General features: G+C 45.7%; 2 protein-coding genes across 5 annotated transcripts in view; one reads left to right on the top strand and one right to left on the bottom strand.

Annotated features, from left to right (window-relative positions):
• Nucleotides 1-25,522, top strand: part of LOC110356137 (uncharacterized) — a 36,809-nt gene that overhangs the window by 287 nt on the left and 11,000 nt on the right. Inside the window, exons 2-3 of the mRNA XM_065032296.1 lie at nucleotides 16,776-16,897; nucleotides 18,984-19,093. The gene's annotated coding sequence lies outside the window, so the exon portion shown is untranslated. The remainder of the gene's footprint in view (nucleotides 1-16,775; nucleotides 16,898-18,983; nucleotides 19,094-25,522) is intronic.
• On the bottom strand, nucleotides 457-4,214 carry NPBWR2 (neuropeptides B and W receptor 2). Of its 4 annotated transcripts, XM_065032294.1 has the most exons (5): nucleotides 4,149-4,214; nucleotides 3,869-4,077; nucleotides 3,360-3,549; nucleotides 3,134-3,272; nucleotides 457-2,847 (listed from the first exon to the last, which is right to left on the bottom strand). In XM_065032294.1, exon 5 carries the CDS (start codon nucleotides 2,229-2,231, stop codon nucleotides 1,233-1,235), a length of 999 nt encoding a protein of 332 aa, XP_064888366.1. In that variant the 5' UTR covers nucleotides 2,232-2,847; nucleotides 3,134-3,272; nucleotides 3,360-3,549; nucleotides 3,869-4,077; nucleotides 4,149-4,214; the 3' UTR covers nucleotides 457-1,232. The 4 variants fall into 4 exon arrangements, with proteins under 4 accessions (XP_064888366.1, XP_021138325.1, XP_021138318.1 ...); XM_021282650.2 differs by having other exon boundaries at nucleotides 3,232-3,272; nucleotides 3,869-4,189; XM_021282643.2 differs by having other exon boundaries at nucleotides 3,869-4,189.

Here is a 25,522-nt window from a genome sequence, read left to right on the forward strand (position 1 = left end):
GTGTGAGAATAAGCATTTCACCAATTTCCCCCTTTCCACAGCCCTACAAGACAGTGTAGTGCTGTATTGAACTGGGCATCACCCTCCAGGACAAGGGCTGGGAGCAGTTTGGGTTTTGGGGAGGTGATGAAGGGAGGTGGTCTCTGGCATTGCTTTGGCTAAAAAAAGTCCACTTGCATTCAACAAGGTGCTTTAGTGGCCAATATAGAGCCAAAACAAGGGAGCTGTGGCTCCAGACTCTTCTCTTAAGCCCTGGTTCTGTTGAAGTACTTTTACTGTTTATCTGTTAAAGAAGGAACTAGCAGTGCTTGCTAGAGTTTTTCTTGCGGCTTGCATAACACCCTAATTTTGTTACAAATCTACACTATTTTATTTTACAGTAAGTAAAATGCAATATATCTAGCAAAGATATGGGACAAGTACCATAAATTTTCTCTGGTGAAAGAAGGACCAGTCTTTTTTTTTTTTCCATGAGGTTTATTTAATTAATCACTCTTAAATAAATATTTATTTGACATTTAACAGGAACAATTAGTTAAAAATAATTTCTACCACAGATTCCCACAGGTGCCATATTATTTGTATGGTGTGTTGTTTAACACTTTCTCTGAGACCCAAATCTTGCTTCTGGTTTAAATTTAACTTGTGTTAAGAGTTCAGGAAAGAGGGAATTTGGGGTAGGGGTGGAAAATAAACATTCCTCAAAAAAACAAGCAATAACACACATATGCACATACATGGACATGAAAGTGGTTTGTTTTCTCTTCCAAATACTCATCTTGCATCCTCTGTTTGTTTTATTGATATTTCATTGAAAGTGCTCCTTAGCTTTGCTCCGTGAAACAGCCCTCCCAATAACAGCTATTAAATACTGAGCATTACACTAATCTGAAAGCTGCTCTCCAGCTTGTCTGTGCTGTACAGCAGATGGCAATAAAGGACCACTATACAGTAGAAGTTCACCTCTGAAAAGGAAGTTTTCTGTCCTTAATGCTTCAGAGTGTGTCATTAAAAAATAAGAACATGGAAATGCAACTTTGAGGAGCTGGAAGGTGCAGGGAGGGAAAATGCAAGAGCTGAAAGCAAGCAGGGCAGACCATGTGGATGGTAATGATACGCAGACACATATGTTACATGTAAATGAGAGAAAGAACATTGTGCATTCAGTAGCCACCCCATCAGTCTGCAAAGCCACGGGAGGGAAGGGATCCATGAGCCCCAGCCCCCACTGTTCAAGAAGTTCTGCATTCCAGCATCTTCCGGAAACTTTTCCGAAAACTGTCATCCAGGAAAGCATACAAGAAGGGATTCAAGCACGAGTTAGCATAGCTTAGGCTGGTGATGAAGTAGGATAGACCAATGACCATGGAGGTCTGGGGCAAGTCTGTGGTCAAAGCCACAATGGTGGCCAAGTGGAAGGGTGTCCAACAGAAGAGACACACAGCCAGGACTATGAAGACCATAACAGTGACTTTCTTCTTGGCTTTGTCCAAGGCTTTAGCATTAGAGTTCAAGTGCATGTTCCTCAGCTTGTAGAGCATCATGATGTAGAGGATGCAGATGGTGGATACTGGAATGGCAAAGCCAAGGATGAGGGTGTAAATCCTGCTGGCTTTGAACCAAAACCTTTCAGGCTTGGGGAAATTGAGACCACAACTTTTGATCTCCAGGTCATCTACATAGACATTGGCAAAAATGATGAAAGGAAGGACTATGATGGTGACTAGAATCCAGATGCACAAACTGACAATCCTGGCAGCTCTGTATGTACGATGTGGCATCCTCTTGGACTTGACTGTAGCCAGTACTACCAGATACCTGTCTATGCTCATCACTGTTAGGAAATAAATGCTGGAGAAGATATTGTAGTGGTCTATGGACAAGATGACCTTGCAGAGGACTTCTCCAAAGGGCCAGTAGTGGAGAAGGTGTTCAGCAATATTAATGGGCAAGACGAGTGTGAACAAGTCATCAGCTATAGCAAGGTTCAGGATGAACATGTTTGTCACAGTCTTCATCTTGGGGGCCTTGAGGATCACGTAGATGACGGCAGTGTTGCCTGTGAGCCCAACAGCGCAGATCACAGAGTAAATGACAGGGAGGACGATGTAGAAATCGGCTGCCTGCTCTTGGAAGGTTAAGTTGAACCTCACGCTCTTGTCCAGATAGCAGCTGTTGCCAGCATTGCTGCAGGTGCTGTTCAGCTCATCCCAAACAGAGCTGTTTCCCATGCCTGCCGGTCACAGGCTGCCCTCAGATGTCACCGAAAGCCTTGCTAGACCAGAAGGGACAGCTTTTTTAAATTTTATTTTATTGTGAGAAGCAGCTGCTATCTCATTTAGGAGTGGGTTGTGAGGCAGCATGGACTATATAACTTACCTGTCCTGTCCCCCACCTTTGAGAATTTAGATTTTGAAGTGATCAGAAGTGAGGGGGCTAGGGGGAGAAAACAATTGAAAGATACACATGAGGCTCCAGGAACAAAGCAAACAAGAGAATTATAACTCCCTATTTAAGTCAGGGAACTCTTCTCTTCAAGAGCATCCTGGTGAGCTTTGGCTCTCTGCTGGGGGAATCAAGTGGCTCCAGTTCAGCGGTTGGCAGCTGGAGTCCCTGTCGGGGAGGGCAGCAGGAGCTCTGTGCCTGTTCGACTCCTCCCAGCCCTCTGAGGACTTGAGGGATGGTGGCTCTTCACTTGCACAGCGTTTGCTTTTTCACGCTGGAGCGGAAGTGTTGTGGTGTTTAATTATTGCCTTTCTTTGTCTCGGAGTTCAGACTCTCTTCATTGACTGAGATTTCACAAACAACGAAGTTTCCGACGTGGCTGCTCCCCACTCTCAGGGTCCCCTAGCAAAAGAAGGAGGGGGAAAAAAAATGCGAATTCAAGGAGTACTTTCAAAACTAAGGGTTAAAGGAGCATAACCTGCAATTAAAGTAACTCTTTAAGCAAGGGTATGTTATGATCTTATTCAATATGAAGCCCATACCAATTGCAAACAACTGTAGCAGCACACAAAACTTGGCACAGGTGGACAGATAAACCTGTAAATCTCAGAACTTCAGGATTATTCAGGAAAGTGGGGGGAGAGGTAACCTGAACACAAACCCACTTGAAAGTCAAAGCAAGAATTACCCCCTCTGCTCATGTCTGTAGTAGTTGCCACATCCATTGCTATTGCCTGACCCATCCTTCCAAGAATTTCTCCACAGTAAAGTGAACAAACCACCGACCCTCTGTGGAGATCAAAGCTCTGGCAGCTGTTTCCCAGGCTCTGCAAAGAGAAGTGATTTGCTTGCATTTTGTTGTCTCACAGCAATAAAGCTGAGATTTGGGAATTGAGGGGTGAAGTGGCTCTTACCTGGTGTGAGCGGCTCCGGCTGCCTCCTCTGGCACCTGCTGCTCCGCGCTGTTGAGCTGCTTCTCTCTGATCCGAGTTGGAGGAGGGTCTCTGGGATGCTGACGGTCTCTGGGCTGCTGACGTTACCCGGCTTTGCAATCATATCTACACAGTGGCTCTGCGTGTGCCTCGCGTGTCGGAGCAATTAGAACTTGTGAACAACATGGAAGGAGGGGAAACAAAAAAAATAAAGTTGTCTCTCTGCAGGGTTATTTAAATGATAAGTAAGGTGGATGCTGGTGAGCAGCTGGTGCTCCAGGGCTGTTTTCTGGAGGAATGAGGGGGATGTTGAGGGGCAGCACCCAGGGCTGGCTGAGCAAGGGATGTGTGAAATGGTGGGAAGCGAGAGGGTTAAACTGCTTCGATAGGGAACACTGGCAGGTTTTAACAAAGGAAGATGCACAAATGGGGGGTGAGGGGGAGGGTATACAACCTTACAGTGCTCAAAATGAACAAATAAACAGCCGTACCTTATCAGATATGTGCAGGTTTTGGCTGCCCTGGAGGAGGTCAGCTGCTTCTTTTTCCCAGCTGGGTCTCTGGTCCAGCTTTGGAAATGCAGCTAAATAATTCAGCTGTACAGCACAGGGTGCAGCAGTTCTATAAAGCTCAGCAGAAACCCACCCCGGGTTATACAGCAAAACCAGCAACAACGCAAAATCACTTTCCCTTCGTGTCTCTACAAAAAGAGGAAAAAGGAAATCAAGGGTCCTTTAAATGTATCCCCCAATTAATTGTAGGTTGTCTGACCTTTGTTTCAATACCAGGGGAGAGAAAACACAAGCATCCATCAGCGCTGTGCCTGGCAGAGCGCAGTGTCATTGAACCAAGCAGGTCACCTGGTTTAAATGAGCCCTGTAGCTCAGAGCTCGGTTTGACTTTGCTCCTCTTCTGGGGATGTTTAACCTCTTCTGGCAAGATTGCTGTGCGCCGGTAACTGAGTGGGAACAAAACACTTCATTGCACTCAGGGAGGCAGCTCCTTAAGGCCATGGGTACAATGGACTTTTCAGCAGATAGTATTTGTTTTTTTGTACCCAATGTACAACTCTTACAGTTATTTTCTGTATTCTGACCAAAATCTGACCAGCTGCTAGGCCTAAGCAAAATCAAACAAACTGAAGAGCATCTAAGAAGATCCGTAGGAATTATAAGGATGATATTTCTTCAGATTAAGACCTCCAGAACCCTCCCCTTGCCTCTTTCAGGAAAACTGGCACAGTTTGTAAATAGTTGTAAGAAAAAGGGAATTATTACAGGTCTGTGGGGGGAGGCAGTTTTCCAGGAATTACTGTTTTCTCTGACAAAGATAAGGAAATACTGGAAGATAGAAAAATTCAGGAGAACATGATGTTAAATTTTCTGATCTGTAACTAGTTCCCAGTGTAAAAGGCTGTAAAAGCATTTTGCTTTGAAAATCCTTCCATTGTGGCTTTCCCCCCATCCCCCTGAAGCAGAAAGCACATCTCTTGGGTCCCTGGGAGAGCTGAAATCTGTCCTCTCACTGCCCAAACTGTGTTATCTTGGAACCAGCTGCCAGGCTGCCTTGGCCAGCGCATGTGTGCCCAGGTGCTGCATTTTTTGGGATATATTCCTCAAGAAATGGGATTTTGGGGTCTGGGGAGGGCAGCGGGGCTCCTGCGGATCACGCATGGGCGGTGTCTGTGCCGCCTTATTTCTCATTATCCACAGCGTGTCTTGGTTAGGATGCGTTTGATTAAAACAACCTTGTCAGAGATGAGATGGAGATAAAGAATCGAATCTCATTGTCTGGTGAGAATAGAAGGGGTTTTGTTTCTTTTCTATCCCCCAGACAAATTCACGGCACCTGCTTTCTGAGTTCTGCTCCTCACCTAGTTCCTTTTAACAGATTTACAGTAAAACTCACCTGCTCTGGGGAAAACAATTGCAAACATCTAAATTGATGTATGAAGTTGTACTGCAGCTGACATCAACAAAGAAAATCTTTCCCTTGTGTCTCTGGGTCCAGCCAGAGCCTGTGGCTGAGCACAGAGGAGGAACATGGGTGATGTGAACAGGGAGTGCCTGGGGGGATGGATGTTTTATTAATGTGGTTTTGTATGGCTGGGTATCCCTTCACTTGATGCTCATTGCTTCACATGCTCTGGGCATGACCATGGAGCTCCTGCAGCCCCAGAGAAGTCCTGTGACTGGGTCTAGTTAGATAAAACTGTTTTGCTTCCCTCCCCTGCTCCCTGAGGGGCAGGCAGGGGTGATCATCCTGTTCTCTTGGTCTCTAGCTGCTGTGAAAGAGTGAAGTTCATCTCAAGGACACAGATACACAATCGATACTCTTTGCTCACCAAAACAAAATGTTCTCGGCTAACTATCTTGCGGTGGCTGGTGATTAGGGTGATTTATTTGTGTGAGGTGTTTAGGCTTTTCAAAAGGTGATACAGCACTGCAGGTTAATATCCAGAACCGATTGTGACGAATGGTCTGTAAGTGATGGCTTTTGGTAAGGCAGGCCACTGTGCCCAGTCAGGTTATTTATGTATGGTAAGGTAACATTAACTGGTGTAACCTCTGCCTTGGGTTGAATGTTCTGGAGCTGCTCTGGTTCCACCTGGGGATTCTCAGAGCGTGGCCATTGTGTCCCCAGGAGACACCTGCTCCTCCTGGCTGTGGTACTGGCTCAACCAAGGAGCAGTTGGTGGGTGTTGGGTGGAGCTGGAAAGGGGAAACTCAAGCTTATTCATCACCCCTGTGCTGGCTGCTCATGCTGGGATGTGTCCTTCTGCTTCCTAACCCTTCCCAGCCAAGGTGAGCCAGGTTGTTTTAGGCAGGTGATGGTGTTCAGCTTGTGGGACACCCCTGGGAACCAGGAAAGGGGTGTAATGCTGCTTTTTCAGGGGAAGGAGGACAGAGCAGATTTCTGCATCAGGGAACTGGCGTGTTGTGGGTGAAGAAAGTGCCTTTCAACGGTAATAACAATTGCAATGGATCCAGCACCCAGTGACACTTAAGTGGTACTGGAGTTGCTTTAAAGAAAACCAGAATAATGAATCTTACTTGTAAACGGCCTGGTTTTGTCAGACAAGGGAGGTATCAATAACTGTCCCATTGGTGTCTCTGCAGGGAAGCAATCAGGGCAAATGCTGTGTGAATAATTTCTCAGCCCAGAGGTGATGGGTGACAGAGGCTACAGCACCTGAGGTGGAAGGTGGGTGGCTGGAGCTGTTTGTGCCCTCCCTGCAAGATGGAAAGGAGGATGTGAAGCTCCTGCGATGGGTCAGTGCTGATCCCCTGCAGCTTTTGGAGACGCTGCCTCTTGTGCAGGACATCCTCCGGCCCATGAGACAGTCACAGCCCTGGCCAGGGCATGTTCCTGGAGGTGCCATCCAGCTGAAGAGGGTGAGTGGCTTTGCAAGGAGCTGCCTGGCTCCCAGCAAGGAGCCTGTGCTGACAGCAGCATGTCAATTAATACAGGATTTAAAAATTGCAGGCAGAACACTATGCAGTTTCTTTAAACACTCATTTTTCATGCCCCTTTGGTTGGGCTTCAAACAGCCTTGCTCCAGAGAGAAATGAAAATAGGTTTCCATTCTAGGATGCTTTAGTTCTCCAGTATTTTTTCCTATTTTCCCTAGAGCTGGATGTGAGTCTGTACCTTGGTTTGTTTTCTGCCCTGGGCCTGCTGAGTCCAGAGCCTGGCCCTTTTGGGGAGGAAGGTTTTTGGAAGGGGACCATTGCCCTGTTTCATGCTGCTCATCCCCTTTGAGGGTCTGGGGTGGGTGCTGGAGGTGCCACCAGCACCAAGCAAAGCCTGTCCCACAGCATCTCCTGCCATGGCTCAGGATGCGGCTGCCTCGTCCTCCTTAACTCTGTCTAGAAACACGGGAAATTACTGTATTGGATCAATTACTGGAGTGATTTGTTTTCTGCACTTTGAGATTTTGCTGGTCCCTATCTTGGGATTCCTCAGTCAGCTCACGTGAGTCACAGCGTTCGTGTAATCTGACTGCAGGACTTATGCCTATGAGGAAAAAGCATCATGTGTGATAGTACCTTGTGCTGCAGTAGTTAATTGCTCACTTGCGCAGCTATCTTGGAATGTTGTTAACTCTTGAAACTATCAATGACCGCTGAAATGTTCACAGGATTCCGTTTTCCTGCTGGTTACCTTTAGCAGACATGCAGGGCATGTCTAAAGGACAGCACAGTTGTTGGATTGCAGAGGTAACAAGGAAGACATAAGAAGGAATCCTAGTTTCAAAAGAACTGGAGTAAAAGAGAAATAAAAGGATGTTAGTTGCCCTAATTGGGTCAAAAATAAATGGGTGTGAGTCAGGTAGAGATCTGCTCTTCTCCTGGGTCCTGGTCCGCACTGTTTTCTCATGCTGTGCTGCTGGGGATGAGGACACATGCTGCAACACATGAACATCTCATGCATGGCCTATACATTATTTAGTTGCTATTAAGCTGGTTATTATACAGCTGCTAAGGGTCTTTGGCATCTGTGCACTTTCAGATTATTTAAGTTGTCATCTTGACTTTTAATGGCATCTGAACTGTTGCTTCTGAAGAGTCATCCCTTTCTGTCGCTGCTTGACCCACTTTGAAAGCTCTGAGGCTTTGCAAACAATGGGGTTATAAACACTCTTGGAACACCAGTGCGGAGCCCTTCGAGGATGCTCGCTGGCAAGCAGGCTCTGTGCAATATATTCCAATATCTCCAAGCAACAGCTAGATGTGTCATCTCGTCTGCTGAAGTAGTAGAGCTCGTCTGGCCTAAAAGCCTAATCAGAGGGTTATGGAGTGCAAATTGCTGCTGAATGAATTTGCTCCTTTGTTCACTCCAGTTTCCCCTTCTTCCTGTGTTATGACAGCGAAGTGACTCATCTTCACCTTAGTATCGTGTTTTAGAAAAATGTTTTAATACTTTGTACAATGTTCATTGTTTAAAAAAAAAACCCACACCACTTGAAATCCATCTTCTAGGACAACTTATTCTGGTGCAATTAGAAGGAGCCAGCACCTTTCTCCATATGTTCTTCAGGCCAACAAACACAGTGGAGTACAAGGCTTGCAATACTGTCAAAAAGGGGAAAAAGTGAAAAGCAGGCGGCCTGATTTGATCTTAGTGAAACTTGACTCTATGGCTTTGAATTAGAATCACTTATTAGAGCTCACTTTTGCAATTAATGCCAGCCTGACCTATTTAAATAGGTCACTGTAATTTGGCCAAATGTCTGCTAATGAAAATTCAGTTTAGAGAGTGTGATCCTGGTTGGATGTGTCAGTGTGATGGAGCAAATGGAAGCTGGGTAGTGGAGGTGAACTTCAGTGGGAAATGGTGTGCTGCAAAAAGCCAGGCAAAAAACAAAATCCAAGGGAAGATGCTGCTGCAAAGTGAGGTTTCCAGGTGGTGCCATCTGCTCATCTACAGCCCTTGGCCATGGATATTTGTCCCTGAGCAAGTGAGGGAGTGGATTCGATATGAGCACCAGAAATAACCAATGGAACAGCAAAAGTCAGTAGGACCTGGTTCTTTTCCCTTTAAAAATCTAATTTGGACCCCAAATCCTGGGCAGCACCCAAGCAAACCCCCAAAATTGAGTTCTCCAGGGAACTGAAGCTGCCGGGTCACTGACTGAGGTTTTCAGAGCATGGCATGGAAAATGGGGTTCCCATCAGAATTAAATATAGATAACTACACCATAAGGAAGATATTTATGGAGAGGAAGAAGAAAAATATATATTTCTGCATTTTCCACTGGGAATAATTTCCAAAGCATAACACTCCTTGGGCCTGCTACCATGTGAGTACTTCCAGACAAGAGCTGAGCGAGCAGGAGAAGTAGTTTTGTGTTGGAGGGCCGAGTTAGGACCACGTCAGTCTTTCCACTTCTGATACCAGTGATCGTCGGCAATATCAGTTTCATTTTATCAGTAAGGAGCACACTTGCCTCTGTGAGACTTCTCCATCTCTTTCTCAATTCCACTTGAAGGCTGAGGAAAACTATTTCCTTGTAAATGACCCGTTGCCACAGACTTCTGCAAACTCACACTGAGGCTCCTGACTGGGAAGTTGAATTTTTCTGTTTGTGTTTATCTTATTTTATTTTGGTAATAAGAATTGCTGCCTTCTTCTAAGTGCCAAGTGATGTGTTTCTCTGCAGTGGATGTCAGGAGGTGTGGAAGCACATGCTGTATGGAAACACTCCCCAACAACATCAATAACCTTTTTGTGTTGCTTAGTAAGTCCCAGATAACTGCAGAGCAGCTGCACGTCTGCAGGTTGTGCATCATTACACATCTTGTTCTTGGAGCTGTCTGGAGCTGCAGGGAGGTTCCGATCAGCTCCTCACCTGCAATCAGGCACCTCTTCTCTCATGAGTTTATGGGCTCAGCCAAAAAACACTATGCTCAGCAGCCGACTTATTTTTGAGACTTTGAATCTCCCTGTTATCTGACCAGGATTTAAGATGAGAGAAGCTTCTGGGCTGGAGCAGCATCTCCCCTGGTTTCCATGTGCAGTTCTGCAGAGCTTCTGCTTGTCTTGCTCTGGGTTTTGTGGAGCAGCAGGATCTTTCTATGGCCCTACAAGGGACAGGGGACTTTCTGGGTTGGAAAGAAAAATGTTCATGAGAGAGGCAGAGCGTGATGCTGTTACCCAAGGCTGGTGTTCCCACTTCTACTCGTTTTATTTTTCTTGTTGCTCTGAGGCACCTGAATAACAGAGATTTTGTAGTTTCATTGACTGCATTGAAATTGGTAGAAGAGTTTATGGGCTTATTTCCAGCGTGAAAACAAGCTCAATTTTGCCCATTATATAAGGGGAAAATGGTATCAGGCAGAAAGCTGTGAGAAAAAGATGGGCGATCAGTGGATCTTTTTAATGTGGCTGCAGGGAGGGGGGAAAAACCCACAACTGCAGAGTGTGATATTCATTGTTAATGTAAAAGTGACAAAAGTGACCCAAATAGTGAGCGAGCATCAATTGAGCTGGTATCATTGTCACTGGTGGAGCATCTCCGATCTCTGCACCGCGCCTGCCGAGAGGCACTTGTAGCACGGCAGATTGTGTCTGTCATTTACATTTCGATTGCACGGCTGCTTCTTAGGAAGCAGGTTGGCTTTTTTAATACTCTTGAACATTAAAGTGAGTCCAGGAGACACAAGGATGGACTGACACGTGGGTTTGTATTGTCTCAGCCGTCAGGTTTTTGCTGCTTCCCGGTGATGGAGCTGCTTGCTCGGCTCCGAAGCTATCGCAGGCACGCTGCTTTTGTGGGAGGTAGGATAACTGGAGAGAAAAACAGGCTGGAAATTAACTTTTCTGGGGAAATGCAGACAGTGACTTTTCTTCTGGGACCTGCTTGTGAGCAAAGACGGAGCTTGACAATGAGGATCTGTCCTTGCGGGTGTCGCTGATGCTCACATGATGCTCTTGGTGCGTCTACAAAGGGTTGTTACATGTTCCTGCAGGAGCCTCCTGCCAGGGGAAGTTTTGACATCACAGCCACACGACTTAGGAGGGGAAATAATTGAGGCAAATTTTCCCTTTTCTGGCCAGGAAAGGCAGGCTGTCTGCCTGCTGTATTTCACGAGTAGGAAATCAATTGCTGAGGGATTCCTGCTGGGAGATTTGTGCTTTATGAAGTTCATGCCGGGGGGCAGAGAGGCAGGCTGGGGAGCTGGGAACCATCGCTCTGGCTTCCTCTCCTCTGCTGCTTTAATTGTTTGTAATGACTTAATAAGCAACACTAAACAGGGAAAGCTGATCCTTCCCTGCAGCAAGTGCAGGCGTGTGGCAATTTATTAGCTTTTCTAGGGGCTCTGTTTGGAATTTTTGTTGTATTTTCTTCTTTACAAGCTTGATCCAAAGCCTGGGGAGATCAGTAGGAAAACTGCCAACTCGGTGGTGTCAAGGCTCTGAGTGTTTATCCAGTACCAAATCCGTGCAATGATCTGAGAAGAAAAATAACATGGAGAAATGGCATAATTTAAGCAATTAAATGCACTTTGCCTTGGCATCCTGTGTGTAGAAGTGCACACCAGGGAGGGAAGGAGAAAATTAGGTACAAAACCCCCTAGTATTTGCAGAAAAATGAATAGAAAGAACTTGCCTTTTAGACTGGAAATAAGAAACTTTGTGCCCATCAGAGAGTGCAGACATAGAGCAGCTGCCCAGTGACAGCAGGAAGATGGAGAAGCCAAATACCAAACTGCAGACTTAAGGTGGAACTTTTCGGATGTGGGGTCAGATCTTGTGAGTCTCATGGCTGATGCTGGAAGATTCCCAGGGGAACATCCCTGTCCCATGGCCAGGACTGGTCCCTCTGGGACGATTTGCTTCACAACTGGTGCCTCCCACCAGCCTTTCCAACTTGCTACAGTCTAAAGGCATTTAGGTCAAACTGATTTATTTTTGCTCTGAGGGATGGAGACTTGAGTTCTTACTGGTTTTGCTTGAATTGGGTGGAATTTCCCCAATCTCCCTCAAGAAACCCCAACAGGCGCCCTGTTCCTCCCACTGTGTCTGATACTCAGTTTTCTCCTTAAACTACAAGAACTGAAAACTGGATGTTTTTTGCTGCCCCTTGGTATTGTGCAGCTCGGGGGACAAAGGAACTTCCTATTCTTCACTTCATTTTTTTGCAATAAAGCATTTCACTGTAAAGATGCTGTTGCTGGATGAATGCAGCTGGATCGTCATTGTCCCCATCTCACTCAGGACGGGCTGATTAATCCTTTTCCTGGCATGTCCCCATGGTCCCTTGAGGCAGAGATGAACCTAGGCAAGACTGGAGGATTCAATTCCTTCTTTCACAGACAGAAAGGGAAGGATTTACAATTTGCTGAACTGTTTGCAGGAAGAGAGGGATGCTGGCAGGTCCTGGGCTGTCCCCTTGGGGCATGACCACCTTGACCCCAAGAGCCCAGCACTTGTGTTAGGCTGTTAAGTGATACCATCAGCTTCATTTCATGATGAAATGATGGCTCTTTGACATCCAGGGGGCTTCAGCATGGGGACCTGGCAGCGGCTACTGGCTGGCCAGCCTCAGAGCAGAAGTTATCTGACTTAGCTGAAATCTCTTTTACTGTGGATTAAGTAAAATTGCCTCATATTTGCTCAAATCCACCAGAAGCCAATTGCCAAGCCCTGCGGCTGCTGCTGAGTAACGGGATAACCGCCTGCGATGGCATCATGGGATGGGAGACTGGCATAGAAATATTAAGAAATGACATTTCCAGCTGTTTGTGGGCTCTGATGTTCTGGTCTTGGCTTGATGCTGTCGAGGTGGTTGATTTTAATGATTTTTAGGGCCATTCACTTGAAGGGCAGTGAAGTGCACCTGGGGCAGCAATTGCAGCTCTGGTCTCTGCAGGCACCTCCATCTCCCTTCATGCTCTTCAGCCCTGAAATCCTGCAGGGACTGAGCACATCGGGGGCTCCGGGAGACTTGGTAAACATCAGCTTTTGGAGACACTTAAGGCAGGACACAGAAATGGCAGCAGAAGACAGTGTAACCCTTCATCCTTGTGCCCCCCCCGCACACTGACACAGCCTGAAGGAGTCAAAGAGTCTGTAAAGCATCTTCTGTATCTCCTGCGGGGAGGAAAACAAGTGCTAGAGCCATTTATTTCCTGGAGCTTCAGGCTACACCCCAGGGCCCTGGCTCTTCTGCTTTTTGCTTCCAAGCTGTCCTCTGCGATTTTATTTGCAGACCATCTCTCCTACCAGCCTGTGCTTTGCTTTAAAAATTCAGCACCACGTCAGCAGCTGAATGGGCCCCAGAACTGGGGAGAAGGATATTGGGTACAATTTGTACCACAGACTCGTTAAAGTGAGGGAAATGCCACGTTCCTCCTGTGCTCGGAGCTGCTAATGTTGTTCTGAATGTTGAAAACCTCTCCGGCTTCTCTCATTATACTCAGATTTGATTTTTCTCCCTTCTTGGCTGGAAATGTCAGCCCTGAGAAATTTTACTGAGCCTTGGACTTGCACAAGTCACCCGTCCCCTTTCCTAATGCTGTTTTTAATTATCTTGGGAATGTGGGCATGGGAAGAGCTGCTGGTGACTTTGGAGAGGGGAAAAAATAAGGCACAGGGGCAAAAGTGTAAATGTAGTGTCTGGGTCACTGTAGTGGGGATTTGGACTGGGTGAATTAATGTTTCCTCTGTGAATTGATGACTCCTGTGGTGTTTTATCCTGAAATTCCTACGTAAATGGCAATGGGATGCGAACATGTTATCTCAGGTGGTGAATTGAGCCAGATGAACAGCACGGTCTGTCCTATGTCTGAAGGGGACCGGGAGCAGATGTTCCCAGCCTGGCATGAGGATGAAATCCTGCTGGCACGGAGGAGCATCTCTGAGTGAGGTGTGTTTACAGATCTGTCACCTTCTTGGCCTTGCCCATGTGTCTTTAATGCATCCTTCCTTTTGGAAAACAACTGAAAAGTCTAAACATTAAATGAGTAAAAAACACCTGGGCTCTTTTCAGCTCATCTTGTGAATTATTCTGTAGCAAGTTTGGTTTTTTTTTTCTGCAGATAAATAGTTACTTTACTTTTTTGGCATATTTTTTCTTCTTAGTGACAATATTGCTTGTCTCGGGCTCTTGTTGTCCCTCTTCTGGAAGCAGACAATATGTGGGACCATGCTCCAGGGTCTCCAGGGGGTCCCTGCTGTTTCCCCTTGCTGCTGAAATGCCCTGCAAACAATGATGTTTGTGCTGCTGAATGACCTCTCTACATGGGGAACAGGACAATTTCCAGCTGCTAAATGGCTGTATTTTGTCTATTGTGCCTTCAAAAATACAAACAAACAAAAAAACCAAACCCCAGTGTTTTGCAATCAGCTCTTTGTTCTGCTGGTGTCAAATAGTGAACCCCTTGAGATGTGCCATTTTGGAGGGCAACCAGAGCTGGCTGGGGCACTTCAGGCTCCTGCTAATTACATGTCATTACAAGCCAGTCACTTGTGCTCTTTTTTTAATTTTTTTTTTTTTTTTTAAAAAAAAAAAGCCATTGTTGGCTGTGCTGGGCACTGGGGTCTCCTGCAGCAGAAGGGATGTGGCCAGGGATGAGTGACCAAGGGCAATTCACTGCAGTGTTCCTGTTCCCAAGCTCAGCTGCTCTGAGTGGTTGCAATGGGCTGATTAAAGGAAATAAATGTATTTCAAAGTCCCCAGGAGCTGGGATGGGTGTGAGTTGCTGTATTAGGGAGTTTTGAGCCAGCTCTGCTTGAACTAATGTGTGTCATGTAGAAAAACATTAGTTCTGATCTGAAGAGGCTGTAATTGGACTAATCTCCTTGCCATGGACCTGAGTTTAGGCTCAGCATCCCAGGGATGCTCTGCCTTGGGTTTTGTCTTGTGCACCAAGCTCAGACCTCTTTAAGGGGAGGTCTCTGCTTGGGCAGAAAAAGTTTTGAGAAAGTTTTGAAAAAGTTTTGTGGGTTTGATCTTTTTCTATACATTCACAAGTTACTCACATGCCAGCTGGTTTCTATTCTGCTGCCCAAAAGCAGTATTTCCTGGGAGGAACATGAGTTGTCCTCAGAGCAGGTGCCAGACAGGAGGAAGGCGGTAGCCCAACAAACACGGTCCCAGCTCCGGAGGGAGCACCACTGGTCCATAGGGAAGCTGTTTGGTACAAGAGCCATCGAAGTCCAGCCCTGATGTTAATTCTGGCCGATCTGTCAAATTTGCCTCTGTGGGATCAAGGGCTTGTACTTCTCGTCAAGTTGAGTTGGTTCCTTGGGTTTTTGAAGAGTCCTCTGGATCATAAACGAAGAGAAGACAATTGAGTCAGCTGGAAATTTTAAACATATATATATATATATATATATATATATAAAATATACATATTTGTCTTTCCAAAACCGAATTACTATTGATTTTTTTTCCTGACAAGTTTTTTATTTGCTGTTTTAATAGTTTGCTAAACAGTAGATAAAACCATACAAAAAGACGCAACCTCAGGTTCTGCCAGACTCCACAGAGCTTTGTGTTGCTGCTGTTTCCCCCGGGAGACCCCAGCTCAGTGCTGCAGGGTGGCTGCATTACCTGTGGAAGCCTCATCCCAGCAGCATCACCCCCAAGCCATGTCCCACCTTGTCCCTTGGGTGCTCCTGGGTGGGTTTTCCCAGCGCACCAGGGCTGGTGCTGGAGCTGCAGCCACGCAGGGTCCCCATGGGGCTGCGTGGGACCCGCTGTGAGTCGTTTGTTTGCTGCTCTTGACGAAAAGTTGTGACAGGCACCTCGGTGTCAAGGAGGAGACACTTTAATGCTGCTGCTGTCGGCTTGTCAGGCAGTGCCCACACACCGTGTCTGGAGACGGCTCAGGAGGAGAAGGCAAGGGAAAACCGGGATGAAATGTCACATGTCACTTAATGGCATCAATAGCGCTCAGGAGTGAGAACAGCAAAGGGACTCAGGAGCTTGGGGCAGATGGGACAGCTCTGAGAAGTCTGTGGCACACTGGTGACGTACTAATAATTATATTTAGATGGGGGTGAAAAAGTATCCGTTTGCATGGCCTAAATGTCTGGATCTGAATAGTCATGCTGTGTGTTGCAGAAGCTGTGCTGAGCTCATCTTGATCTGAAGTATTATCTCTGCGTCTTAACAGGAAAAATATTTAAGATCTGAACCTCTTAATAAAAGTCAGTCGTAAACCAGAAGCAAACCTTTGCAATGTGCATTTGTGGCGGATGAGGAGACCTAAAGCTTTCATTAAGTTTATCCTTCTTCTTGGAGAATAAATTCAGCATTAAAAACCTCCCTTCTTGGTGTTAAAATTTCTCTTTCCTTGGTTTCAGCTACAACCCAGACTACCAATGCCAAGTTTTTTATTTCCCTGTGTCGTTGCAGGTGTTGTGTTCTCCCCCTGTATCTCTCCGCAGGTCAGTGCTAATTAAAGATGTTCTGGGAGTTCATCTGTTCTGGTGCCTGAGCAGGACTGTAGAACATGGATTACGAGTGCTGACATTTGCTGCAGTATAAAGTCCAAGGAGCAAACTCATCCCAATTAACTTCACACCTTTAAACTAGGAGGATCAAGTTGTGTGATGCTTGTACCGGAGTCTGGGGACAGAGGTGACCTCAAAGGGACAACTTGGTCCGTGGTGCTTTTCTCCTCTGTTCTGCATGGAGAGAGCGGTGACTTAAACCATCAGGAAAGGAAGCTGGGGGTGGCAAATTGTATCAGAAATAGAAAGAAAAATGTCAAAAATTAATAAAAGCAAAGTATCAGACAGTGTGATGACCTGTCTGTGCGCTGAGCTGATTAATATTGTCTCTTTTTTCCCCTCCTGCTTTTGTTTGTCATGCTCACCTAGGTTTTGCCATTTGAAAAGAAGCTCAGTGCAGTGTTCATCTTCCTCCTTCCTCTCCCTTTGCAGAGTGCTGAGCACGTGGAGCCTGGGCAGGCTGGTGGTGCAGAGCAAACCCTGCAAACGTGCTGGGGATCCTGAGCCCAGCTCTACCCGGGGATGCAGCTACACCCAGTCAAATGTCACTTCTGGTAAGTCAGGCCTGGCTTGTGTTTTCTTGAGTTTGGCATTGTAAACCTCACCAGTAATTGTTTAAAATATATATGAGATGTCGGTGTTAGTTGTGTGTGTCCCAGCCTGCAAATGGCTGTTCTCTACAGGATCATCATGAAAAGCCAGGCATACCAGCTGCTCAAAAATAAATGTGACAGCAGAAATACAAATAGTGATACACAGTGCCTTTGGGGGCAAATGGCAGTCCCAGCTGCGGCAGCTCCATGTCAAGGTGAAGGATGGAGCTCCCCAGACTGCGGTTTGCTGCTGACGAAAGGCTCTTGCATGACCTCGGCCCCTCTCAGTATGATATAAATCATTCCCACAGTTCTCAATTGAGCTGCTGGTATTTCCAGAGCGGGATTTGGGCACAATCCTGCTGCCTGTGGAGCATTCATGAAAGCTCCTGAGCATCTTCATCCCTAGAACCAGGGAACAGCTCAGGCTTCCCCTAAATCAGGTTTTCACAGGTGGTCTCCAGTTTGTCTGCAGGACACTCTCACCTCCAAAAACCATGACCTTATTTATGTACAGTGATGCATTTGGGTTCCTTCCCTTATTCACATGTGCCTGTGCTTCATCAGTCATGCACATGGATGATACTGTGTGCAGAAAAGTATATTCCTGGATTGTCACCTCACTGTCACTCAGATGGACATGGTCCTTGTCTAACTGGGCAAGAAATCTTTAGGAATTTTGGCTCAGCAGGGAGCAGAAAGCACATTTTTTAAGCCAGATTCCCAGCTGATGTGGTTTCACTGGCAAAATGGTGATTTCGATTCATCCTCCTGGGAGGAATGTGAAGACTCATTCACAGATCAGACTCTGCTGGTCTCTGGTTCCATGTACCTCATTTCATGCATCCAATTCCAAGGACCATTAATAGACCCTCATGTTTGCTTTGCCGCACAGAAATGCCGTAGTTATTCATAGGAGAACAATAAATGTCTGAACCATGGGAGTTCTCGTAGTGATGTCCCATGTACAGATACCTTGCGTGGTCATACAGCAGCTGGAAATTTCTGGGGACAAAGGTGACCCCAGATGACTGTGGGTGTCAATTAATGTAAATCACAGCGGCTGCATCACTGCCACAGAGTGAAAGTGGGTGCTGGTAAGTGAGAACTGGGGATGCTGAAGTCACTGGGTTTTGTTTTGTTTTTAATAAGCATGTACTCAAAGTCTGGCTCTTTGGTTTTGGAAAAGTTTATTTCAAAGCAAACTTTTTTGTGCAAGTTTGCTATTTGGATGAGTGCATGAGAACAAAGTAAATTGTCTCTCGCTGTAGAAATCCCCCAGTGTTCCCACCTGTTTTTCAGGGATGTTTGGCCCCTCCTGGGATCACAGCTCCTCTTTGGAAGGGTAAAGCTCAGCACAGGCTCCCAACTGTGCGTGTAGACCTGAGGATGATGGTGTCACCTTTCCTGCTTCGCAAAAAGCCACGACAATCCCACCCCTTCTACCACCTCAGAGACAAATCCCAATCCCAAAAGCTGCAAAGGTCAGCAGGAATTTATGCCCAGCCACACGAGACCGTGTGTCCCCCATGCTGATGTTTTCCAGCCCTTGCAGCATCCAGCTGCTGCAAACAGCTGCCCAGCGACCGCCCGTCACACACTGCGCGGCTCTGTACTCATTGCCACCGCTTTCCCATCTGCTCCCATCGTTGCTTTCACGGCCCAACGTCAATACAGCAAAAGTGCTTTAAAAATAAATTGTGGGGAGGGGAAGGAGTGCTCTGACCTGGGTGTTTGATGGATGCTGCCAGGAGGTGCTGGGCTCCCCTCTCTGGGCTGCGACTTTACATCTAGTCAGAATTAACTGGTTTCTTTTCTATATGCTTATGGGCATAAATCCTAGCTCTTTCAAACCTGTGGCTGTTTTCCTCCCAGCCTCACTGGTGTCCACGTGAAGTACAAGAAAGGTCCTGGTTTTCACATCAGGAGCTCAAGAGCATTTTCTCATGGTCAGCAATGAAACCAGCTGTGAAACCACCGCTCATGATTCATTTTCTGCTTTACCCCCAGCTTCTGCCTCCCTTCCAGTTACCTTCTGTCTCCACAGGTATACAAACAGTGGCCGAATAAACACGAAGGGAAAAGCCTGATTCTGTAATATGATGTTGAAGAAGTGGGAGTCTACAGAACGATAAATATTTCAGCAGAGGTTTGAAGGTTGGTTTTGACTCCATATGTTTAAACACCCTATTGCCAAACCCATCTCCTTCTCTTGTCTTCTATCATAAATTCTGGAACAGAGAACAGGGAAAATAGCAGAGGTTTGATTAAATTTGCTTTTTTTCAGTCTTAAAATAGTGTTGTCTTCGTGCCTGATATTTTGGAAATTAGATTAGCAGCATCTATTTCATCCCACCAGAGAGGTGGGATTTAAGGCTTCCAGCAACAGGAACGCTGGATGAGCAAGAACAGTTTTCCATCCCTGCCACCTTGGTATCTCATTGTACTATTTTAAGCAGCCTCAGCCAGATACATAAAAATACCGTTGCAAACAACAACAACAGAAATAAAATGTTCCACCAAATGTGGAAAAATAAGAGAACGGGCTGGCAGCCCTTTCTAAAGAGCTCATGTTGATTTTGAAGAGTTGGATACAAATAAAAAGAGGGTTTGATGTGTGCCTTTAATTAAGAAATGTAGCTGTTTAATAGAAATAGATAGAAATATTCAAGAGAAATACATCCCTGAGGTTTTTGGTATGATTTTAAGAATGGGTGGAACAAAGCAAACATTCTGTTTTCCTGAGAATATTGCCTTTGCAAGGGGAGATCACAAATACCCCACTGCGTTTTGTAATGGAGACCCCACGCAGCGCCCTGTGTGGGTGAGGGATTTCAGAACTTGCATTATTTTGGGTATTTTCATAAGGCAGCGAAAGAGCAGCTGTATCTATTTGCCAGGCAAAGAGGACGGGTCTGTAGCTTAATTCAGAGGAGCTTTTTTCTTCTGATCATTGTAACCTGAGGCTCTCTGGGGCTCTTGAACTCAGTGACTGGGGAAGTTAATCAGTGTAATTAGAGATAAATGAAGCTGTTTCTTTCCCCTTATCAGGGGTGTGATGAGCATTAGGTAACCCTGGGAGCACTTGCTAAGGGGAGGAGGGGGCTTGTTATTTGGCAGGGAGGAGGAGGAAAATATTGCTTGTAGTAACTAGGGCAACGTGGCTTCCCTGGGAGGAGGAAAAGAAGCAATTAAAGATGTGAGCGCTGCATGGGATCGTTTGCATCATTAGCCTGAGCGTTTGCAAATGAGGCAGCGATCTGGACCTCCCCAGCACCCCCTGACCTGCCGTAATCACCAGCAGAAAGCATTGGGTCTAAAATTGTCCCTGCAGGAGAGAGGGAGAAAACTCTGGTGTTTTCTGAGCCCTTTTTCTTTCTCTTTGCTTTTTTCTTGATCTCTCTGAGATGTTGCACCACCCAGACATGAACCTGCTGATACACAAGCTTGCATCTTGTCTGCTATGCAGGAGTATTCACAATAAGCCGTGGTTCTCCTGACTTTTACTCTCATGCTTCGGGGTTTCTGTTGCATGATACAAGAAGCTAGGGGTTAAAAAAATAATAGCAGGCGGGGGATGGATTAGATACTTAGGAAGAGGTGTGGAAGGTTTTTTTTTCATTCTTGAGGCTGCCTCTTCCTTCTGTTCCCCTTTCACATGAACTCACTTCTCCCGTGTTTGGAGCACATCTTGGCTCTTTCCTGATCTCCCTGGGCTAGTTTTGGCTCTGGGTATCATGCTCGCTATTTGTTAATTGCTTTTTCAGTTTTCCCTAGCTATATATCTGTTTCTTTGAATTGTTTATCTTCATTTCCCTGCCTCTTGTAGTGATGGATTTTTTTTTTTTTTTTGCTCCTTGTTACTTAATGTTTTCTTTTTTTTTTTCTCTCTCTCTTTGTTTTTTTATTCTATATTCCCTCATTCTCTGAATTCAACTTTTCGCTTGCTCTGGGGTTGTTAGGTGCCAGTTCTGTGACTATTCATTCTTTCTCTATGGCTTGTCCTAGCTGTCACAAGGAGGCGAGCAGCTCTCTAGGGTTAAACTCATCTCCCTTAAATGCTTTTCCTTGATGCTGCCCGTGTCCTTGGACCATTTTAGAGGAGTGAAGTGCAGAGATTGTAGGTGTGAAGCGATGACTCTTCTTGAAAGAGCAAGAACGCTATTATCCAGCTTTTCAGGGATAAATTGGCCAGCTGATTTTGGGGAGGCACGGGTTTGGATCAGCACAGAGGTGCCCATTGCAAGTATGTGAATTGTAGGGGTGGCAGCAGCTCCTTGGGGACATCTCTGTGTGACACCGTGAGGTTTTGTGTTGGGATGCTGGGATAGTGGGAACACACACCCCTGGGAGATGCACTTAAAGAAACGGAGTGTGCAAAAGGGTCTGAAAAGCCAAGCTGCTTTGCTTAGATTGCTAAGGCTTGCCTAGGCAAAAATGGTTTTACTGGTATTTTGGAGAATTTGAGGCTCTTTCGTATATTTGCCTGCCAAATCTTCCCTCTTTGTAAGAAAGGTGGAAATTCAGACCTCATGTGATTCAAAATCCATTATTATTATTATTATTATTGTTGTTGTTGTTGTTGTTGTTGTTATTATTTTCCCAGTGTTTTTATCACAGCAGGAGTCAGGGTAAGAGGATCCATGTAACCTGCCTGCCTTTCTCTTAGTGACAGTACTGATGACACAGGGAAGCTGGTTGGAGGAGCGTCACTGCTCTGTCCTTAATTTTCCCTGCGCAATTGATGGTCATTTAATAAATGAGGCACAACCGAGACCTTTCACTCCTCTTCTGCCCATCAAGCAATCACAGCCCTGTCACACTTCGGCTTCAAATGCCTCATTTGCATCTGGCTGACCTTGACTTTCCTCCCGGACGGCGAGATGAAGAGGTGGGAGTGGAAAGGCTGGGGGCTGGTTTTTATGGGTGGATGGTGAAACAGCAGCCAGTATGGGCTCATGTGCAGGAGGTGCTGTGGAAACATCATGTTCTGTGCCATGAAAGATGATAGTAAGTGGATTAAACAGGAGATAGAAAGGGGGAGGGCAACTGGCTAGTTTTCGTTGAAGAAAATATTGAGAGAGAAAAAAAAAGTAAAAAATATGCTAGAGACCATCATTAACTACACTGCTCTTTGAATAACTGACTATGTAGTGAACACTAGAAATGATATAAAAACCTCCTAGATGAGCAAGAACTTTTACCAAAGGGTTGTGTGAAACAAAGGAATACTGATTCTGGCAGAATTTTTATTCTAATGTAAGCAACATCCTTTTTCTCATATAATAGGTGCATTGAATACACTGAAATATCTTCTTCATTTTTTCCAGCAGGAACTGGATAATGGTCTCATTCAGGTAAACTTCAATCAAACATTTGTCTGCATAGCAACAAGTTAAGTGGGAGCCATCAGACTGTTGTAGGAGTAAGGGCAGTGTTTAGGGCTAAGATAACTGGCTCTTGTACAAGTAGGAAAAGCAAACTAGGAGAGGACAAACCACGAGTTTTAGCAGAGCAGTTATAATTTATGCCAGCTCAGGGGGAACATTTAACTAAATTAAGATAAGAGTCTGTCTTCATTGCAAGTTAAGCTTTAAAACAGAACCCTACTAAAGAGGACTTTGTAGTCCCAGGCTTGAAACAGACCTTTAGATCCAAGTTTTCCTGTGGCTGGACAAAGCTCAGGGCCTAAGTGGAATTTTATGGCCTTGATCTTGACTCTTGGGCTGTAAATTCTCCTGTGAAATTAACACAAAATTTGAAACTTCCACAGATTTCTATGAGATCCAACAGAGAAAGGTCCACCTGGATTTGTGGGACAGAATCTCGGAGCAGAACACTTTCAAGCGCTGTTAAACCTCACTAAAACTCCTTTTTATGGGGGTGTTAGTTCCAACCACCAGCCCATCGACCTGACACATTCTTTGAGAAGGAGCAAACTTTACAAAGCATGTTAAAGTATCTTCACTGGCAGGTTTACAACTGTGAGAACATTAATAAACCAAAATGGCTATTCACTGTGCAGTAGCCACTAAGCAATTATGTTTTGTCTGTAGGCAGCCTAATGAAACCAGCAGTTAACGGCCTAATGAGAATTTAAACCAGGCACTGCTCCAGGGAGACATCCCTTTTCTGTCCCTGCTTATCCTGCACTGGGTTTTCCAGAGAAATTTAGTGCTGCTTGATCTTCAGGTAAAAACTGCCTTATTTTCTAGGAGTGCTGATGCATTTTTCTGGGTGGTGTTTCACACATGTCGATGATGCTGCAGGAGCCAGTGAGGAGGGAGATGCTCTATAACATGATATGGGGAAATCAGAGCGGTGGGATGTTCTTTTTTTCTGGTGTTTCCTTCATGTTTGTGTCACAAAACAGGCAGCAGAACACTAAGGGGGTGTGTTAATGAACAGGTGACGGATGCAGAGCCCAGATGATGATCTATAGAGATCAACTGTGCTGCTCCCAAATTCAAAATATCCCTGCAATATGTCCACCTCATATTCTTTGCACTGCTGGAGTGCTCGAAGTCTCTTTTATTTTGTACCAGGCAGCCTGAAGGGTCACACTGCTAACAAGCAAACTTGTACCATCCTCCTCCAGTCCATCAGTGAGGAGAAGACGAAGTCACTAGCCATCTGTGTGGGGGTAATTAAGCAGCGCAGCCTGGCCGGCAGCCAGCAGGCAGGCGGGGGATGCAGGATGCTCCAGGCAGGGTGAACTGATGCTGGTTTTGCTTCTCTGGGGCACAACATAGCACTGGAAAAGGGGCTTGGGATGTGGAAGGGTCGCTTGTCCCCTTGGGTGCAGGTTGGTCCCATCCCTTCGAGCCGCTCTGAGCTCTCCTACAGATTTCAAAGCTCCCAGCTGAGCTGAGAATGTGCAAAGATGGTGCTGGATAAGGGCATTCTGTTGACTAAAAAGTACAGTGATCAGTGTTAAAGAATAGATATGCCAAGCACTTTTAACACCTGTTTTGAGCAGGGCAGGGTCAGAAGTTGAGGAGACATGGCTGGGCTCTCCTTGTCCCTCTCTGTCGCTGATTGTCACAGCCTGCAAGGTGCAGACTTACATCCTTCTCTGCTCCAATTCAATGTGGTTATCACGCTACCTATATGAAAATCTAAACCTTTATCTGTATATTGATAAAACTTTAGATACTCTGAAAGTTGCTGTTTTGGAGTTAATTCTAGGTTGCTTTCAATATAGTTCTCCCAGACAGTTAATATATTGTTTTTTCATTTCTTTGAACAGTCTGTCACTCTTTTGATACACAATGAATAGCAGCATCTATTTTACTCTCATTATACATGTTATTATATGATGTCTAGCCTTTTCAGGTTCTTTCTTCTCCAAGGCCTAATCACCATGCTCACTTCTATATTATTTTAATTATTTCTATTGCTTATCAGTGGACTTTTCAGTTCTGCCACCCACGTTTTGAGCCAGGTGTCTGCGACTCACTGTACCTACCATGTGCCAGGCATCAGGTCAGTCTAAAGAACAGCACTGGGATGGATTCAGCCATATTTTCTCTATACATGCTAATAAGTTAGGAACACTCTTCTTTCTGAGCCCTCTCTCATGGCTTGAGCCTTTTCTGGAATAAATAGTTATGTCAGCAAAATGATTACTCTGGGCAGGTAAATTTGGCAGGAGGTAAAAGTGGTCCACAGGGCAGAGTGCATCTTACTAGAGAAATACCTGGGGAGTGGAAGGGATGAAGCCAACCCCACCGGTTGATGCTGTGCTTGTTGCATCTTGTACAAGTCTGTGAAGTCAATGTGGGGGGTTTCAGGCTGAGCCTGGACCAGGTGAGCAAGGACCAGCCTCTGCACTGCATTCCCACAGCTGGAGATGGGGGGGCTGAATTGCAGCCATCAACAAGATGAGAAACATGTTATGTTTTGTCCTATACAGCAAATATCCTAATTTAAAGTGACACTGCTTCCTAAGCTTTTGATTCTTCCTCTGCCTTCTTGCACTGATGTGCATCTCTGGAGAGAAGACCCATCCATTTCAGTCCTGTCACTTTGTCTCTCCCACCCCTGCTTCCCTTTGTACTAGTCCACTCACCCCTGAGACCACTTCCATTACTGGAGTAATCGGCACTGTTGGATCAGCCTTTGATGTGACGAGCAGTGGATTTTTGCGGTCAACATGTCCATTTAAACTGCTACGAATAAGAAATCAAATCCTTTCTTGGAGTGGAAATTAAAGAAAAACCTTTTCATGTTATGAACTGAGTGTACAAGGCTGGAGAGAGTGAAGGTGGAGATGAGGTTGTCTCCTGTGAAGAATGAATTTGTCAATTTAGCAAATTAGAGAGAGCATGCTTGCACCTTTTCAGTAGTCAGGTACCAAAATAATGTCACTGAATAGGCAGGGGTGGGAATCGCTTGCGCTTCTGAGGGTTTTGACGGCTCTGCTCACACAAGAGCCCATTTGCTGATGCCAGCTCCAGAAACAGAGCCCAGAGAGACACTTGTTCAAGGATGATTTTGCTGTCTGAGAAATTGCTACAAGCCTGCTTGATAGTGTTTTCCAATCCCTTGGCAACCCTGTGGTTGGGGTCCTCCATGAGACCATCC

The sequence above is a fragment of the Columba livia genome, chromosome 16 (assembly GCF_036013475.1).
Source record: "Columba livia isolate bColLiv1 breed racing homer chromosome 16, bColLiv1.pat.W.v2, whole genome shotgun sequence".
In the NCBI taxonomy this organism is placed as follows: Eukaryota; Metazoa; Chordata; class Aves; order Columbiformes; family Columbidae; genus Columba; species Columba livia.